The sequence below is a fragment of the Rhinopithecus bieti genome, unplaced genomic scaffold (genome assembly GCF_001698545.2).
Source record: "Rhinopithecus bieti isolate Rb0 unplaced genomic scaffold, ASM169854v2 scaffold_10685, whole genome shotgun sequence".
Classification (NCBI taxonomy): domain Eukaryota; kingdom Metazoa; phylum Chordata; class Mammalia; order Primates; family Cercopithecidae; genus Rhinopithecus; species Rhinopithecus bieti.
Window position 1 is genome coordinate 1,277,074 of NW_016806950.1, and position 20,191 is coordinate 1,297,264.

Here is a 20,191-nt window from a genome sequence, read left to right on the forward strand (position 1 = left end):
AAAAAAAAAAAAAAAAAAAAAAAAAAAAAAAAAAAAAAAAAAAAAAAAAAAAAAGCGCGGCCGGGTCTTGCGCAGGCGCAGTGCTGCGTGAGCCTTAGCCGCGCAGGCTGGGTGAAGGGAGAATGGCGGATCTGGTACCTTTTGCGGTTCCCACCAAGAGTGACAAAACCTTGCTAGTGTGGGAACTGAGCTCTGGACCCACGGCCGAGGCTTTGCATGTGAGCCGGGGCCAGGGTGGAGGGAGGGATGGAGAAAGCCGCCCACTCGCTAACTGGGAATTCCAAAGTCCGGCTTCAGCACCTCATCTGCCTCAGCCTCTGCTGAAGGACACTTTTTTGTTTTGTTTTGTTTTTGAGACACACTGTTGCTCTGCTGCCCAGGCTGTAGTGCACTGGCGTGATCTCTGCCCACCGCAGCATCCGCCTCCTGGGTTCAAGCAATTCTGCCTCGGCCTCCGGAGTAGCTGGGATTACAGGCGCCCGCCACCACACCCGGTTAATTTTGTATTTTAGTAGAGGTGGGGGTTTCACCTTGTTGACCAGGCTGGTCTCGAACTCTTGGCCTCAGGTGATTCGCCCGCCTCCGCTTCCCAAAGTGCTGGGATTACAGGCGTGAGCCACCGCGCCCGGCCCGCTGAAGGACTCTTAATTCTAGAGGGGACCCCAGCAGACAGCTACCCCTAACAGATTTTTAGAGTCCCGGAGAGGTACCTCTCCACAGTCAACACATTTTACTTTCTAGGGCTTCTTAAAGTTTAGGATCTTAAGAAGAAAACTTGTTGGTTAAGTGGGAAGTGTTTTGAATTGCATCCTTCTCGAAGAAGGGTTTGGGGAATATGAAGGCATGGACAGTTTTGTTTTCTGGGCTTGAGATTTCATACGCTTACTTGGCGTGGGGCCACCCCCACGGCTTTCTCTGTTCACAACATTTTCCCAGTTTGACCTTCTGTATTCAGTCCTGGTCTTTCCAAATGCTGCAGCGGCCCATCCTGGTTTCAATGCCGTCCTTAAGTTTTATTCAGCAATGGCTGCCCACGGAGCCCAAAAGGCATGCGACCGGAAGCAGCTTTTTCAGACATTTCCAGTCAAGGTGGCTCCAAATATGGAATTCCTAGCTCCGCTGAAATGAAGTGCTGAATTCAATAATAGATTAGCATTTGTCCAGCATTCTGGTTTATAGAATATGTTCATATGCATCGCCACACTAATCTTCAGTTCTCTGGTTTTTTTAAATTAAGAAACTCAAACTCAGGATAGTTAAGTGACTTACTTAAGGTTCCTGACAAGAGTTATGGAAGCTTGAGGTTGAACTCAAACCTACTGATACTAAACCCCATGTCAATTTTGTGCTGTCCCTTTTTAAGAAATCTCAGCTTGGGCAACACAGTGAGACCCCATCTCTATAGAAAAAAATTAAAGATCAGGCTGGGCACGGTGGCTCATGCCTGTAATCCCAGCACTTTGGGAGACTGAGTTGGACGGATCACTTGAGGACAGGAGTTCGAGACCAGCCTTGGCAATATGGCAAAACTCTATCTCTAGTAAAATACAAAAAATACAGTTCCCTATTGTGCTGTGCCTCAGTGGCCTCCTGTGTAGGGTAGAGGTAGCAATAGCACCCACCCCCTAGATGACAATACAAGTAAATCTCCTAAAATGTGCCTGGAACATAGGAAGCACCCAGTAAATGTGAACTGCCAGCAGCACCACCAGCAGTACCATACCAGAGGCCAAAAATCAGTAGACCAGGACCTTTGATTGTAAGTAATGTTTACCTCTGCCTAATTTTGTTAGTCGTGGCTCCTCCTTCACGGTGAAAGAGGGCTAAGTGCTTGTCTACAGAGGCAGAGGGAAGAGTGAGCACAGCTGGGAGAATTCTGCTCAGCCTGTAATGGGCCTGGGGGAGAAGAGCCCCAGGGAACAGAGATGGGTGTCAGCAGCTGCAGAGAGGGGAGGCTGCAGCTGAGCGAGCGTGGTGGATCACACCTATAATCCCAACACTTTGGGAGGCTGAGGTGGGAGGATTGCTTGAGCCCAGGAGTTCAAGATCAGCCTGAGCAGAAAAACAAGACCCCATCTCTACAAAAAATAAAATAATTAGCCAGGCATGGTGGTTCACACCTGTAGTCCCGCTACTTGGAAGGCTGAGGTGGGAGGATCACTTGAGCCCAGGAGTTCAAGACTGCAGTGAGCCATGATTGCATCACTGAACTGAATCCTGGAAAACAGACTGAGACCCTGTCTCTAAAAAAAAAAAAAAAAAGAAAAAGAGAGAGAGAAAAGGTGAGGCTCTGAGAAGGGGAAGGTAAGCCCTGCAGGAGGCTGCCCTTTGGGCCTTGAGGAGGTGCTCTTGGAATTACTTAATGCTCCGTAAGAGATCAGCATCTTCATCTGTTAATTAAAAATGGGATCTAAGGCCGGATGCAATGGTTCATGCTTGTAATACCAGCACTTTGGGAGGCTGAGGTGGGTGTATCACTTGAGGCCAGGAGTTCAAGACCAGCCTGGCCAACATGGAGAAACCCCATCTTTACTACAAATACAAAAATTGACCAGGCGCAGTGGCTCATGCCTGTAATCCCAGCACTTTGAGAGGCCGAGGAGGGCGGATCACCTGAGGTCAGGAGTTTGAGACCAGCCTGAACAATATGAAGAAACCCCATCTCTACTAAAAATACAAAATTAGCCGGGTGTGGTGGTGCATGTCTATAATCCCAGCTACTTGGGATGGTGAGGCAGGAGAATCGCTTGAAGCCGGGAGGTGGAGGTTACAGTGAGCCGAGATCGTGCCACTGCACTCCAGCCTGGGCAACAAGAGCGAAACTCCATTTAAAAAAAAAAAAAAAAAAAAACACAAAAATTAGCCGGGCATGGTGGCACACACCTGTGGTCCCAGCTACTTGGGAGGCTGAGGCAGGAGAATCGCTCGAACCCAGGAGGCAAAGGCTGCAGTGAGCCGAGATCGTGCCACTGCACTCCAATCTGGGCAACAGAACAAGACCCTGTCTCAAAACACAAAGAAACAAAACCACACACACTTTGAGGGGGAAAGACCGAAGAAGGGGAAAGACTGAAGCTGGAAGGGAAGGTTCTAACTCAAGACTCTGGGAATATATGATGAAATTTTATTGGCCCATATTCAGGTGATTTTTTTTTTCAGTGCTTTTAGCTTTGTGGAAAACTGTAGGCATAATTTAGCTATCTCTAGGGACCAAATGTAAAAATGTTTTATGAACATCAGAAAATCATCCCCACAAAATTTCTCTTTGGATTTCACAGTTCACGTAAAGATTTTACACCCCTTCCTTCCTCGCTGCACCTCCGGCCCCATCTTGGTGAAGGAAGTAATCCATTGTCCTCCATCCAAAAAGATAAATCAGATGGAGGCATCGCCTGGTGCTCTGTAAGGCTTGTGAGGAGTGCTTCTAATTATTCATGTGGGAGGGTCGCTAGTGTGGGCAGTGGGATGAGAAGGAGGCAACAACAACTAGGACATTCTTAAGCTCCTGGGACTGTGCAGATAAATAGATGGTAAGCTCACAGTTTTGTGAGCCAAGAACGAGGATCTGAAGTCATCCCTAGGCATCTCTTTGAGGATCTCTACAGGCCTGGAGCAGTCTGTCTGTCATGATTCATAATCTGTTTCTGTATTAAACTGTGGCCACGTGGTTCTGGCAACACCCTGAGGTACACAGACAACAACCTCAGATGGGAATCCAAAAACCTGTGCTTGGGGATTTTCTCTACTTACTAGCTGTGTGACTTTGTGCAAGTCACTTAATGGTGCCTGGCACACAGGCGTTTAATGAGTGTGGATCAAGTGAATAAATAAGTAAGCCACCTCCCTGAGCCTGATTTTCCTCATCTGGGAAATGGAAAAACAATGCTTCTCCAACAGGGTGCGATCATGTAGGTAGAATTGCTTTCTAAATGGTGCATCTCAAACTTTCATGCACTTCCCAGGAATCACCTGGGGAGCTGCTCAAATACAGATTCTGTCTCAGTAGGTCTGGGGCCTGAGTGCCGCATTTCCAACTAACCCCAGGGAATGTTAATGCTGCCTGACTGGACCACACTTTATTATTTTATTTATTTGTTTATTTATTTTTTGTAGAGATAAGGTCTCGCTATGTTGCTCATGCTGGTTTCGAACTCTTGGCCTCAAGCCATCCTCCTGTCTTGGCCTCCCAGAGAGCAGGATTACAGGTATGAGCCACTGTACCTGGCCTGGACCACACTTCATTATACAGATTTACATTTTTTTTAGAGCAGGGTCTTGCTCTGTCCCCCAGGCTAGAGGGCAGTAGTGTGATCATGGCTCACTGAAGCTTCGAACTCCTGGGCCCAAGCCTCCCGAGTAGTTCGGACCACAGGGCATGTGCCACGGTGCCTGACCCTGGGCCAGACTTTAACTAGCAAGGTTCTAGAGTCTAAAGTGCTTTCCAGGTGCTTGAAATCATTATTTCTTCAGCCAGTGGGGTGGGAGGGCTGTGCCAAGGGTAGAGTGACCAAACATGGAGAGGGAGCTGTGGATACCCACACATGGGAATAAAGGAAAATCTTGAGTTCCATAAGGGAAATCCTAGCTAGCCCTGAGAAGTAAATAAGCAACTTGATAAGCAGGAAGGTAATAGTAGTCTAAAACAATAGCTAAGGAAGTTAGAGTCAGGAGATATTTGGTTCCCCTCTAGAAACTAAAGATAACATCTTAATTTACTAGCTGTGTGACCTTGTGCAAGTCACTTAATGGTGCCTGGCACACAGGCGTTTAATGTCCCTGAGTTGTTTTTCAGAAGCCCAGACCTCTCCAAAGGGATCCGCTGGCATGTAGACCTCAGATAAGCAGGTGCTGAGGACTGACTCTGACTATAGGTCGTTCTAAATGTCTTCCTGAGGGACCTGGAGGAGGCCATGCCCATGAGCCAGAGCTAACATTCTTTTCTGCTGATCCCAAATGTCTAGACAAAGCTTTGCCTCCTGAACCAATTGCAAATCAGAGAATCTTTGAACCCACCTTATGACTTGTGGGTCCTGCTTTGAGAGAACCTTTTTAGGTCAAACCAGCATATAGCTTCCATGTATTGATTTATGATTTTACCTGTAATGTCTGCTTTCCTGAAATTTACCCCTGCCTTTTAAAATCTTTACCTGCTGCTGGGCACAGCGGCTCATGCCTATACTCCTAGCACTTCGGGAGGCCAAGATGGGCAGATCACTTGAGGCCAGGAGTTTGAGACCAGCCTGGTCAACATAGTGATACCTATCTCTACTAAAAATACAAAAATTAGCTGGACGTGGTGGTACATGCCTGTAGTCCCAGCTACTCAGGAAGCTGAGGCTAGAGAATTGCTTGAACCCAGGAGGCTGAAGTTGCAGTGAGCTGAGATTGCACCACTGCACTCCAGCCTGGACAACAGAGTAAGTGAGACTGTCTTAAAAAAAAAAAAAAAATTCCTTACAAGCCATCAAGAGTTCATATCTTAAGCATAAGCCACCCAATTCTCCTTGCTTGGAGTCCTGCAAACAAATATCTTCCTTTATTGTTGCAAAGTTTCAGTGTGGACATCTGGTGTTACTGCACCAGGTGAGAACACATGGTTTGGTTCTACAACATTCCAGTGTGCCCAGGATTGAGGAGCTTCCTGGGATGCAGGACTTTGTGTGTTAGAACCAGGGGAGTCCCGGATAGAACAATTTGGTCCCCGTATCAGGATAACGAAAGAGAAAGACATGCTTTGGTCTAAGTTGCTGTGTGACCTGAAAAAGAACCAGGCAGCTGACTGCTTAGGTCCCACCTTAGACCAATTAGTCTAGTACCTCCTATTTCACAGAGGTGGAAGCCATCCCAGAGAAGTCCAGTGACTTGGCCCACATCACCCAGCTACTCAGGGGCAGGGCTGAGGCCAAGCTCCCACCTTCCCACTCCCTGTCCAGCTCAGCACCTTCTGCATCAGTTTACATTGTCTTCTCTTAACACATTCCTCTTGATTTGGCAGACACAGCATGTTTATTTATAAATTGGCTTGTTTGGAGCCTGAAATTTAGCATCATTGATTTTGGCTGTGAGGTGTTCACATTTTTCCTCTCTTTGTTTTGGTTCGCTAAACCATGTTTTGTGAGTAAAACCACAAAGTAATAAAAACACAATGAGGCGGCTAAAGTTGTTCAAATGCAAAGTATCCAGAAATGTGACAGCATAGACTTTCTCAGATTTATTGTGTGTCCTCAGACAGTAGATAAAAATGCACGGGGTTTACTTCCAGGGATTTACGGGCCCAATATAAGTAAACAGCTGGGGTTTCTTTTTAGGCTGTTTCTCTTGGAGGTGGTGCAGGAGGTTAAAGAAAGCACCTCTGATGAGCAGATAGCTGGAGGCTGTTCCCAAGGTCATGTCTCAGTGAAGAAGTTGGACTCTAGCAGCCATCAGAACCAAGGTATGTGTGGTGGTCTTCAGAATGCCACCCCAAATCCTTTGCACTTTATTTTGCACACAGCAGGAGTTGTAAAAGAGTGCTTCCTTTTATTACTAATACCGAGAATCCATGCAGATAGTTTACACTAAACACGTGAATACATTGTGTTTTAGAAGGCTGGGTGCCCTCAGTCTCCAGATCTTTCTAATTGTATCACTAAATTCAGGTAGGTTTTTGGAGATAGAGATTGGCCGCATCATATCTGTGACACTGACTCTTCTGGTGTAGTTCGCATGGCCAGGGAGTCTGAGTGCAGCCCCTGATCAGTGCTTCATGCCAACCTGTGAGTCTATTCCAGGAACTAGAGGAGAGAGAGCCTTAGCCTTGCCTGCAACCAGATGAATGGTCAGCTTTAGTGGTGGACACTTTGCTTTTTGAATAGTGTGGTTGGTTGGCCAGCAGCTCTTGTCATTGTTTATCTCGCTCTTAATTTAACAAACCAAGCTGAAGCCTGAGCACAGCTACAACCTTGTCCAATCTCTTTAGCAACAAAATACCTGTGTGTGCATATATTATTGCTAAAAATATTGGACAAGGCTGTATACAAACACACACACAAACATACACAGATACGCTATACAGGAGACCCCTGATGAAACACACAAATTTTAAAAATTTATTTTTAAACAAATGCAGTGGGATGATCGTGGCTCTGTGCAGCCTTAACTCCTGAGCTCAAGCAATCCTCCTGCCTCAGGCTCCCAAGTACCTGGGACTACAGGCATAAGCCACTGCACCTGGTCATGCAGTGAAGGACTTTCTAAGCAAGACCTTGACTTGGAAAGTTGCCACCAACTCCCCAGCTCTGTGGGAAGTTTTGGGGGCAGGGAATTTAAACTCTCAAATTTAGCTGGTTTGCAGGGGGAGTTCTTTCCCAATGATGAGCTGGGGCTGCTTCTGAAGAACATTTGGAATTAAAATCTAGAGCTCACCCCAATCAGAGTAAAAAATAGTAGCAAATAAATGTTAGATTACAGCCTCTTCTTAGTCATACCTTTTATACATGTCATGAGGGTCATTGCCAAAGAAAGAAGTGAGTTAAGTGTAAGGGAATCTGGTCGGGGGTGGACTAGACTCATCCGAACGCTTGGCTGATGGTTTTCCAGTTGCTCCGTGGTTTATCCTTTGTGAGGATGCGAGTGACAATCAAGAGCTGGAAAAGTGGGGCCTCAGCTCTGCTTCATAAACCAGGCAAGGAAGAGCTGAGGGTGGAGGTAGGGGGCTGCTGGTGAAAGGAGGGTCTGAATTAGAGGAAGGAAAAGGACAGCACAGCAAAGATTTGGGTTCCTTTCAAGCTTCTGAAGGACACAGTGGGCTGTAACAGAGCTCTCTGAATGAGGGAAGCACAGCCCACTAGCAAAGCATCTACCACCTGTGTGTGTCTCAAATGGCCAGTGGGGCAGTTCCTGTTGTGGCCTGATTCCATGGATGGCACCACTTGTCCCACTCCCTAACTCTAGCACATGTTTCCTCACTGGGAGCTCAGCCAACCATATTGGATCCCTGAAGGGAAAGAATGTCAGGAGTGGAGGAAGGAGTGGTGATGCAGAGAGGCCTCTGCTGCTAGCCCCTGCAGGTAGAGAAAGTTCCAGATGCCTCGCCCTCAGTCAAAGCAAGCCTAGCTGACCCATGGGATGTCAGTGGCATGGGGAGTGGAGGTATTTGGCGGCAGGCAGCCTGTTTGTTTATGACAAAAAGTACCAGAGATGTGTCACCAAGAGAGGTCTACAGATTTCTCAAGCCAAAATACTTAGACCAAGTCTCCCAAAAAATAGAACCAAGCATTTCATAGAGTTAATGATGATTGTCTATAGGATCCCTGACAATGTAAGCCTCATCCTTTTCTGTTCTTTTTTTTTTTTTTGGAGACAGGGTCTCACTCTGTTGCCCAGGCTGGAGTACAGTGGCATGATTATGACCCACTGCAGCCCAACCTCCCAGGCTTAAGTGATCCTTCTGCCTCAGCCTCCCTAGTAGCTGGGACTACAGGTGCGCCCCACCACACCTGGCATTTTTGTTGTTATTGTTGCCCAAGCTGGTCTCAAACCCCTGGGCTCAAGCAACCCTCCCACCTTGGCCTCCCAAAGTGCTGGGAGTACAGGCACGAGCCATCATGCTTGGCCAGATAAGCGTTTCTTGGACAGATCCAGGAGTTCTCCAGAGTTTACAGCAAGTTAACTGGGTAGCTATGGAGTGTGACCAGATGGAGACATGGGTCTTGTGGCCAGCCCTGCGACCGACTGACAGTCTAGCAAGGCAAGGAGGTAGGTACTTCACACACTGTGCACACCCATCCCAGGCAGCCATAGACCCCTAGGCCTCCCCGCCCCACAGACACATGCGGGCTCCAGGGAAAGCAAGTGGTTGGTAGGTGCCTCCCCAACCTGGTGTATTTGGGCATCCTTGCCCTGGGTGACACAGTGAGTCCCTTTCTCAAAAAAACATCCCTTCCATGCCAGCTGCCTGTGTCCCAACCACTCAGGTGCTTTGCCGCTCAACAGAATCCACCTGCAGTTCCCTGCTAGGTATGTCTCAAGGAGCCCTTGAGCCACCCGACTTGTCTTCAATGCCTATAAAATCCAGTTCAGAGGAGGAAAAATATTTATCAGGCAAGTCCTGCCTTTGGAGGTATGTACAGGCACTGACACCAGAACAGGCCAGTGAATAAACTCAGCACCAAACAGGCCATCAGAATAGGGAGCCCCACATGGTAAATGTGGCTGCGCATAGCAAGCTCACCCAGGGAAAGCTGGGCCGCAGGTTGGGGTAAAGCCCTTGATGCAGGCTGTAACATGTTTTGATGCAGAAGTTATTGGTTCTGAGCAGAAAGGGCAAGGTAAGAGAGCAAAGCCTAAAAATGCAGTTCCCCCTTGAGTTCTTTTCTCTCCTCTTATTTTACTTCCTTCCCATGATAACATGCCCAAAGGGCTGAGAGCCGCTATACTGTGTTTAACAGATGGAGAGAACACCTTCTTTAGGCTTTCAGAGCTACAGAAGCCAGGGCTAAAATGCCAACTCTATAGCCATGAGGATCAGCCTTTTTTTTTTTTTTTTTTTTTTTTTTTGAGACGGAGTCTCGCTCTGTCACCCAGGCTGGAGAGCAGTGGCGCTATCTGAGCTTACTGCAATCTCTGCCTCCCAGGTTCAAGTGATTCTTGTGTCTCAGCTTCCTGAGTAGCTGGGATACAGGCAAGTGCCACCACACCCAGCTAATTTTTTGTATTTTTAGTAGAGACAGTTTCATTATGTTGGCCAGGCTGGTCTCAAACTCCTGACTCAGGTGATCCACCTGCCTCAGGCTCCCAAAGTGCTGGGATTACAGGTATGAGCCACCACACCCAGCTGAGGACCAGCTTGAGTCTAGGGACCCTGGAATGCAGCAGCCCCAGTCTTGACTTTACTTAACCTGTGTCATATGCAGGGGCTTTAGGTGGCCAGGAGCAGGGGATCTGGCTGCCTGGCCATCTTCAGGTCGGGAGGCTCTGAGACTGCTACAGAGCAGACCATTGACAGCCTGTAACTGAGTCCAAATTCATTCTGCTTGCTGCGTGACAGCCAATACATTGAGAGACAAGGAGTTGGAGCAAGGAAAGGTATTTTATTTCGGAGAGCCAGCAAACCAAGAAGATGGTGGACTAATGTCCTAAAGAACTGTCTTAAAATTATGTGGGTTTTGCCTTGTCTTTTCTGTTTAGGTCAGGGGGAAAGGAAGGGGCTGACAACCGCAGACATCTGGACACCAGCAAGGGTCCAGGGGAGGTTTGCGGAACTTCTTTGTCGTTGGCTAACAGTCTCTCATGTGACAACAGCCAAACCTCCTTGTTCCTATAAATCTTTAACAAAAATAGTTAGCTGTTTACATGCTTCCCCTTTAATCCCAGAGTTAGTTTTGCAAATGGCATGGTTGCTGTTTTTGCGTTTTATCTCAGTGCTCTAAAGTTATCCTAGCCTAGGTGCAGGAATAGGTAAAGGCCCCTTAAACAAAAATGGAGTTAGTTATGTTAGTTCTTCTGCTGTTTCATGGTTACAAGACCCAGAAGAGAACCCTTGCATCAAAACAGGATGAGATTAGGTTATTGTTCCTATAAAAAATCCATGTGGTTGTTTTTTGGCCCCCTCTTCAATATCTGGGGCGTGCTGACGAAGCGAGCAGCAGCTCTGGAGCCATAAACCACCATCTCATCTCAGCCCAGGGCATGTTGGGAAAGGCCAGGAAAAGTCACTTCTCTTCTTTGCTTTAACTGTCTTTTCTGTGGTCTCAAAGTCTTCACAAGGGAGACCTGGTGTTCTCAGCACTGCTCAGCCTCCATGAAGCCCTCCTTCTCATGGCCCGAGGGCTCCACCTCTGCATAGGTGGAATGGTCGGGGTGGCTGCGAAACTTCATGGCTGGCCAGTGGTGAGGTCTACGCTGCAGAAGGCACAGAGGCAAAGTCAGCGGGCATGCCCCCACCATGGGGACCCCACACTCCTGAGCGACAGAGCCAACCAAGACTCTCTCTTACAAGGGCCCTGGGGCACTTGGGGCCTACCAGGAGCCACACAACTGACCTTCAGGAACCCTCTCCCTAAAATGTTCCCTGCTGTGATCCCCCAACCACTGGGAAATCTGCCAGAAGCTAGAGTGTGGAAGGAGGACACTTTATCTTTCACTGCGTGGTCTGTAGAACTCATAGCTAAAAGGTTCAGCAATACACCAAGTGGAGACCTGGGAATGCAATGTGAGGAAGTGGCTCAGAGATGGCTGGAATGATGCCTGGGGATCTGGAAATGCCAAGATAACCCTCCAAGGTAGCACAGGGTCCACATCAGAGTCAACAGGGGGCTTATTAAAATACAGATTCTGGCCTGTGCGGTGGCTCATGCCTGTGATCCCAGCACTTTGGGAGGCCAGGGTGGGCAGATTACTTGAGGCCAGGAGCGCAAGACCAGCCTGGCCAACATGGTGAAACCTCGTCTCTACTAAAAATACAAAAATTAGCTGGGTGTAGTGGCACGTGCCTGTAGTCCAACTACTCAGTAGTAGTCCCAACCACTCAGAAGGTTGAGGCACCAGAATTGCTTGAACCCCAGAGGCAGAGGCTGCAGTAAGCCAAGATTGTGCCACTGCACTCCAGCCTTGGTGACAGAGTGAGACTCTTTCTCAAAAATAAATAAATAAAATGCTGATTCCTGGGCCTGCCTTAGACCTGCCCTGTCAGAATCCCTGTGGCCTGGGGATCTGCAGTTCCCAGGTGTTAACCCAGGTAGGCTAAGACTTCAGATTGGCTAAGCCTCCTAAGAAACTGGGGAAATAGGGCCGGGCACGGTGGCTCACACCTGTAATCCCAGCACTTTGGGAGGCCGAGACAGGTGGATCAGGAGGTCAGGAGTTCAAGGCCAGCCTGGCCAAGATGCTGAAACCCCGTCTCTACTAAAAATACAAAAATTAACCAGGTGTGGTGGCACGTGCCTGTAATCCCAGCTACTCAGGAGGCTGAGGCAGGAGAATCGCTTGAACCCGGTCGGCAGAGGTTGCAGTGAGCCAAGATTACGCCACTGCACTCTAGCCTGGGTGGCAGAGCAAGACTCCATCTCAAAAAAAAAGAAAAAGAAAAGAAATTGGGGGAACGACCTAGGCCTGTGGGTAATGAGGCTGGTGGGCTCGTGACCCACGTGGAGGAGACTAAGGTCACAGAAGCACCACTGCTGCACCCTGTGGGGAACTTGTAAGAAGCCAGAAGTGGAGGATTGGGGGCAGGAGCTGCTGAGCTCTGTGGCCCAAAGTGAAGGAGGCTGAGCCTCACATCCCATGCTGCCCCTCAGGCTGGCTCTTCAGAATTGAGACATTCAAAACTTAGCATCCTCAATTAAAGCTCCCAGAGGGCAGCTCTTATCATTATTTTGCTTGTCTATTTCATTTTTATTTTAGAGATGGGGTCTCCTCTATCACCCAAGTTGGAGTGCAGTGGTATGATCAGGGCTCACTGCAGCCTCAAACCACTGGGTTCAAGGGATCCTCCCACCTCAGCTTCCCAAGTGGCTGGGACCACAGGTGCGTGCCACCATGCTGGGATAATTTTTAAAATTTTTGTAGAGACGGAGTCTCGCTCTGTTGCTCAGGTTAGTCTCTAAACTCCTGTGCTCAAGTAATCCTGCCTCGGTTTCTCAAAGTGCTAGGATCTTAGGAAGGAGCCACTGCACGTGCCCCTCAATTTTAACCTTAAAGGCAGGTATCAGTAGGCAAAAGAGGCAGAGACCCTGGTTCCATCATGGCTTTGAGTAAGAACTGAGCCTGGCATTTGGGCATGAGAGACCATAAATCACTAGAGATAGGCTGCACAGCCACTAGATGGGCACTGTGTGGCACTGTGGCCTTCTTTCTTTCCTCCGGGGATTCTTTTCTGATTTCACAAATGGGGGAACAAAAGCAGAGGGGTTGTTCCACAGGACAGGAGGGCCGAGGGAGTTCTGAGGTGCTGATTTCTCAGAGTGCAGGACTTAATGGGCGCCAGCTATCTTGAAATGTATCAGGATGGGGTGGATGAGGTCTTCTCAGGTATATGGCAGGGGAGAGGGAGAAGGGGAGAGGCAGGGAACGAATGGCCCAGGAGATGCTGATGCAGAAGCAGATGGCAGCCAGCCCTACGGCCACAGATGACACGGACCTCAATGAAGAAGAGCGCAGCGTTGGATGTGGGGTGGCCATTGATGTAAATTCCAGCCAGGATGATGGCCGCCACGAGGAGGACTGCCAGCACAATGCCCACGATGGTGCCCAGGTGCACAGGGGTGCCCTTTGTCTTGGGGGACAGGTTGTTCTGAAGGCCTGTGGAGAGATCATTAGGGCAGGCAGGGGCTGCAGGGGAGCAGGGAAGGTGGAACCATGGGGTCTTGGGTTCTAACAAAGTCTCAGAGATGAAAGCCGACAGAGCCTTTTGGTCCACGTATCAAATACAGGAAGAGGTTGGGTGGGAGTTGGAATCATTATGAGTAAGGCATTCATGTTGTGCTTGACACCATCTGGGTAGTTTTCCAAAATCACCTAAAAGTTGCCCCAAATGTCTAACAAGGATCATAAGAGTAGTTCTGTCTGATATCTGTGCCACTACATAAGTGCTATTAAGGAATTCACAAAGGGCATCTGAGGGTTAAGAGTTTGGGATCTGAAATCTGGCTGCCTGGGTTGAAATCTATGCTCTGCCACTTACTAGCTGTGTGACCTTGTGCAAATTATATAACCTTTCTGTGTCTTCATTATCACTTCTGTTGAACAAGGATAATAATACCCACCTAATGAGGTTATTGTGAAGGTTAAAATGAGATGATTCATGTCAAGCACTGAGGACCATGTCTCCCATTTTGGATGACTTCAATAAGTATTAGCTATTATGATGGCAAATGACCATAGTTTTTCCTATCACTGTCCACTCCCAGATTGTGACCTCTTGGAGGGCAAGGATGATGTCTTATTCAACTCTGTGTCCTCAGCTCTTAGAAAAACTGGCAGGGGCTGGCCGCGGTGGCTCACTCCTCTAATCCCAGCACTTTGGGAGGCCAAGGCAGGTGGATCACCTGAGGTCAGGATTTCAAGACCAGCCTGGCCAACATGGTGAAACCTCATCTCTTCTAAAAATACAAAAATTAGCCAGGCATGGTGGCACACGCCTGTAGTCCCAGCTACTCAGGAGGCTGAGGCAGGAGAATGGCTTGAACCTAGGAGGCGGAGGTTGCAGTGAGCTGAGATCGTGACACTGCACTCCAGCATGGGCAACAGAGTGCGACTCCATCTCGAACCAAACAAAAAAACTGGCAGGCCCATCAGAGAAGCTCAAAGAAAGTATATGGAATGATGTAGGTCCTCTGGAAGCTAATAAGCTAACAGGCACTCTCTGAGAACATCCCAGGCATTTGAAATACGTCCCAGGGGGAGAGAGTATTTTCCACAGAGCTGGAAGCTCAACCCTTTTCGTGCATGACTGAGGTAATGGAAATAACAGAGAGGTTAAGTGATTTCCCCACAGACACACAAATTCAGTGCCCACCACTAAAAAACCTAGTTGCCTGACACTACCTGGGGTGGCTATTTGCCTCTTTACCCTATCCTAAAGGAATGTAGAGATAATGAGGTAGAGAAGACAGATGAGCAGGCTGGCAACGAAAATGTTGCATTCTTCCTACACAGTTAGTGGGTGGGTTGGAAGACAACTAGGGGTGGCGAGTTTTAATGGGATGTTGCATGCACTCAAAATCATTGTCCTCCCCATCCCATTTGCTCTGCTCTGCTCTGCACTGCACTCTGTAAGCAGAGGACACCCAGGAAAGAAACTATCCTAGGGCACTCCAGGGCATGGCTAGAGCTTCTGTCTGCCAACAGGTGGGAGGACTGAGGTGAAATGCCCCAGGTGAACCTCCCCTGACCTGGATGGCAATCAGCCCGCAGCCTGCAGTGGCTCTGATGATTTGATGATAAGGGCTTCTGCTGATGAGCACATGGTGCAGAGTGAGGGGATGATGGCCCAACCACCCCCACAACACACACACACACACACACACACACACACACACACACTCACACCCACTGCCTATGGAGGAGCAATGGCTCCATCTCTGCTGGGGGACACCATCACACTGTGCTGCACTAATAATCTTTCCTCTCCTGCTGGAAGCCCAGATGACAATCTCCAGCCCCTGGAGTTGGAAGGCACTTTCATCTCTATTCTTGCACAGGTTGCAACAAAGGCCTGAGCTGGCTCTGGGCAAAGGGCAGGGGAGGTGGGGGCAGCTCCCACCCTCAGAAAGGAGATTATCCTTCTAGGTAATCCTAGGAGGCTGCAGGGAGTCCCACCTTCTGGCACCCTGCAAAAATTGTAGTGGACCATTTTATGTCCTCTGCCAGCCTGAGTGAGGAAAGAAGCTGCTCTCCATCCCTCACTGACTATGAGCCCATGGGGATGGGAGGGGATGGCCACAGGCCCCACCCATGCCTACCCTGGCTCAGTCCTTCCCCTCCTCCCACTCCTTTCTGGGCAGTGAATATTCAAGGGCAGAGAGCCAGGAGAAGAACCACAGGAGGTTCATGGCTGAGATGAGAAATGTTGGGTAGACATGTTCCTTCAATCTAGGGCACCTGTACCTAGAAGCACCCCTGCCTCCCCACCCAGCAGAAGGTCTGGGATGCTCAGGCTGCAGTTGCTCTCTCCACACTCATAAAAATAGTGCAGGCAACTGCTGCACCCTCTTCTGGGGTGGGTCCAAGAGGCGCTGGGTCTGACGCTGAGGGCAGGTAGTTCTATACTCACCATCTCCTCCTGCATAGGGATTCAACTTGGTGTCATCTTCAAAGAGAGAGGACAGAAGGAGCGAGATTAGTGGACTCATTACGGCCTTTGTCACTCCGAGTCCAGATGGGACTTTAGGGAGGTTCAGCCCAAACTTTCATTTTAGAGGTAAGGAAACTGAGGCTCAGAGAGGGGAGGAGACTTGCTCAACATCACACAGCAGTTGAGTGTAGCTGGAGGGTGGGGAGTATATGAGTGGGGGCTGGTGAGAGATGAGGCTGGGAGTGGAGGGCCGGCTGCCAGGAGAGCAATAGGAGGCTGTGCACATTCTGCGGGGCAATAGAGAGCTGAGTGTGGGTTTGAAGAGGGACTGTATGTGTCACAAGATGAGATCAGCTTGGAGACTCCCTGGGACTGCAGCGTGCAGGAGACAGTCCCAACCCACTTTTTGTCTATACCTCGAGACCTGTCGCCTGTGGCTTTCTAAGTAAGTTTCAAGGGTCCACCCTTCCTATGGTTCCTTCCCATGCAGATTTTTATGGGGAAAGAAAAGCAAGAGGTTCATATCAGGAGAATGCTGTAAATGACTGAAGATTCTTGCCCGAAGCACCTGAACTTTATTTATCTATCTATCTATCTATCTATCTATCTATCTATCTATCTATCTATCTATCTATCTATCGAGAGAGGTCTTGCTCTATCACACGGTCTGGAGTGCAGTGGTACAATCCCAGCTCACTGCAGCCCCGACCTCCTGAACTCAAGTGACCATCCCACCTCAGCCTCCCAAGTAGCTGCACCTGGCTAATTAAAAAAGATTTTTTTGAGATGAGGTCTCACTGTGTTGCCCAGGCTGGTCTCCAACTCCTGGGCTCAAGCAATCCTCTTACCTTAGCCTCTCAAAGCACTGGGGTTACAGGCGAGAGCCACCTCACCTGGCCTAACAAGGTATTTAAACATAACTTTGAATCTATTTTGTTACTGCAGATTGAAAGTAATGAATTGATTCATCAAAACTAAGCAAAGTAACTTAAATATCACTGGGAAAATTAACTTGATTTGAATCAACTTGTTGCAAATCTAGACCACTGAAAATCAGTTACAGCCCAGTCTGCACCTACCACTGGCAGACAAAAGGACACAGTGCCGCCCACTGCCAGTCCCTCCCAGAGCGACTGAAGGTGATCACACTGTGCCCACAGAGCCTCCCTCCCACTCACCAAGGGCTGGTTCCCAGCTGCCATCTTGCTGGGGCTCCATGTCATGTACATTGGCTCCTGAGTTAATGAATCACATGAGAACTCACGCAGGAAGCAATGCATGCAATGTTGATCAAATGAGTGGTCATTTTCTGTTGTTAGTTGTCACTCTTGTGGCTATCAAGGTGTTCTGTTCTGTTGCTTGTAAGATAAGCCCTTTGGCACATAGTTGTTCTGGGTGAGTGCCTGTCTCTCTCTGGAATAAAATGCATGGGCTTTGTGACAGCTACTTGCCACTCAGAGGTCTTCTGGTTCATTTAAGTGAGTAGCATTTGATTGCGAGTGAACAGCTCTTAAATCCAGCCCCCATGTCTCCCGCTCCTCCTGCCCTGCTGCTTTCTACCTCTGTCCTGCCCAGGCAGGCCCCTGCTGGGTCCCTTCGTTCACATCTCCCTGTTGGAGCTTGTACCCTCATAGAATGGTCGGGAAAGACTCTATCCCACGCCTACCTCTGCAAGTCTCCCTGTGTGGGCTGTAACCACACAGGCAGGAGAGTGACTCAAGCTGTCCTGCCAGGATGCCTTGCAACTTGGGCATGTCGGGGGAAGTCATCATTAAAAATGTTTTTTCTTATAAACCAGGCACAATGGCACGTACCTGCAGCTACTCAGTAGGTTGAGGCGGGAGGATCCTTGAGCCCAGGAGTTCAAGTCCAGCCTGGGTAACATAGCAAGATCCCGTACCACCCTCCAAAAAGTTTTTTCTCTTACAGATGTAACTTCAGAATCTTTGCCACCTCTTCCAGGACTGGAAGGACATAGAGCCCTAACTGTCTTCACTTTTTACTCTAATGAATGTTTTCTGCTGGGAACAATTACACAAAACATAGAAGTGAGACCCATTCCTGAGCTGGCAGGGGATGTACACAGATAATAAAACTGGCAAACAGAACTCACCACCACTGTAGGACAGAGGACCTACGTGGTGGGCTGTAGGACAGCCCAGGGGGCTCAGTAATAACAAGTCAGAATTTAGGCTTGGCCCCCAAGCGGTATGCCCTGGGCTCCCCATGCCACCACAGCCCCCCTTCTAGCCTCTGACACTGTGGCTCCACCAGATACTGTCTGGCTAAACCCTCTGGATGGGGCAGGGTGTGTTTGCAGCCCTCCTGGCCCAGTGCTGGGCTCAGAACATGCCCTCAGTAAGCCTAGGGGGTTAACTGGGGTTAACTAAGCAGGGACTACCTCCTTGTAAGAGGAGCTTTCTTTGACTGGAAGGTTACCCCTGGACTCAGTCACCAACTCCCCAAAGGGCAAAGTTTCTTTCTGCTTCTTTTTTTTTCTTTTCTTTTTACTTTCTTTTTCTTTTTTTGAGACAGTGTTTCACTTTGTCACCCAGGCTAGAGTGCAGTGGCACAATCATAGCTCACTGCAGCCTCAACCTCCCAGGCTCAGGCGATCCTCCCACCTCAGCTTCCTGAGTAGCTGGGATTACACATGAGTGCCACCACACCCGGCTAATTTTTTATTTTTGGTAGAGACATAGTTTTGCCATGTTGCCCAGGCTGGTCTTGAACTCCTGAGCTCAAGTGATCCACCTGCCTGAGCCTCCCAAAGTGTTGGGATTACAGGCGTGAGCCTCCTCTCCCAGCCTCTACTTCTTTTTCACTGAATCCCCTGCAGCACCACCACGTGCTCTGCTCTCAGTGCCAGCTCCTTGTTATTCCGGAGCAACTTCAGAGTAATGGGAGCTGTCGGAATCTGCCTCACTTTCCCACATTTTGCTACTCTACCCTGACCCTGAATTCACATAGAGCCTTTTCCATTTCTTTCAGCACCAAAAAAGGCAATGGGGTTGAGGGGAAAGATCTCTGCTTTTGGAGCTCGATGAAACCTGACTCTATCCCTTCTTGGCTGTGTGACCTTGGGAAAGTCATCTGCCTCTCTGAGCCTTAGTGTCTCCTTTATAAAACAGGGATATAACAGTGTCAAGATCCAGGATTGTTGGGAGGACTGAATGTTAATTTACGTGCCACTTTAGCACCCTACTGGGCATAGAGTTGGTCCTCCAAAATGCTGGTGCTTTCTATCATTCATTCATTCTCCTCCACAACTTCCCCCCAGCCAGGTCCATGGGTCCCTGCCCTTGTTCTCTAGTTTTCTAGGAAAGGCAGGGGACACAACAGGCTTGGTGGCTCACGCCTGTAATCCCAGCACTTTGGGAGGCCGAGGTGGGTGGATCACAAGGTCAGGAGTTTGAGACCAGCCTGGCCAACATGGCGAAACCCCGTCTCTACTAAAAATACAAAAATTAGCTGGGTGTGGTGGTGTGCGCCTGTAGCCCCAGCTACTTGGGAGTCTGAGGTGGGAGAATTGCTTGAACCTGGGAGGCAGAGGTTGCAGTGAGCCAAGATTGTACCACTGCACTCCAGCCTAGGTGACAGAGCAAGACTAGGTCTAAAGAAAAAAGAAAGGGGACACTGTGGAAAGAACATCTCACCACTTACCCCTCACATAACCTTGAATAACCTACTTTGCCCCTTTACGAGCCTCTTTATCTATAAGAAAGGACTGTGGGCCAGGCATGGGGGCTTAGGTCTATAATCCTGGCACTTTTAGAGGTTGAGACAGGAGGATCACCTGAGCCCAGGAGTTTGAGATCAGCCTGGGCAACATAGTGAGACCTCATCTCTACAAAAAAATTTTTAAAAATTAGCCAGGTATGGACAAGCCTGCAGTCCCAGCTGCTTGGGAGGCTGAGGTGGGAGGACTGCTTGAGCCCAGGAGCTGGGGGCTGCAGTGAGCCATGATCACACCACTGTACTCCAGCCTGGGCAACAGTGAGACCCTGTCTTAAAAAAAGAAAATTCCTAACATAGGGTTAGAGGGGGAAGAAAATAGTGGCTGAATAATGTTTTAAAATATTAACTTTTTTCTTCTTTCCTTTCCTTCTTACCATTATTCCTTTCAAGCAGATATTTGGTTCAGGGGAGGCTATAAAGAACCCACAAGTCTTTCAGTCTTAGCCTAAGGGGAAGGGACTTTCAAAGCTGGATGCGGGGTTTTGTTTTGTTTTGTTTTGTTTTGTTTTGTTTTGAGACAGGGTCTTACCCTGCCACCCAGGCTGGAGTGCAGTGGCATGATCTTGGCTCACTGCAACCTCTACCTCCCAGGTTCAAGCAATTCTCCTGTCTCACCCTCCTGAGTAGCTGGGACTACAGGCGCCCACCACCAAGCCTGACTAATTTTTTTTTTTTTTTTTT

At 48.7% G+C, this 20,191-nt stretch overlaps 1 protein-coding gene across 3 annotated transcripts in view; it reads right to left on the reverse strand.

Moving 5' to 3' along the window:
* Window positions 1-10,050: 10,050 nt before the first annotated feature.
* PLXDC1 (plexin domain containing 1) overlaps window positions 10,051-20,191 on the reverse strand; it is a 92,633-nt gene continuing 82,492 nt past the window's right edge. Inside the window, exons 12-14 of one of the 3 annotated variants that reach the window (XM_017879014.1) lie at window positions 15,752-15,787; window positions 13,118-13,278; window positions 10,051-10,881 (exon numbers count right to left, since the gene is read on the reverse strand). In XM_017879014.1, the coding sequence (XP_017734503.1) occupies window positions 10,762-10,881; window positions 13,118-13,278; window positions 15,752-15,787 (317 nt within the window). In that variant the 3' untranslated portion in view covers window positions 10,051-10,761. The remainder of the gene's footprint in view (window positions 10,882-13,117; window positions 13,279-15,751; window positions 15,788-20,191) is intronic. The other 2 variants (XM_017879016.1, XM_017879015.1) reach the window with 2 other exon arrangements.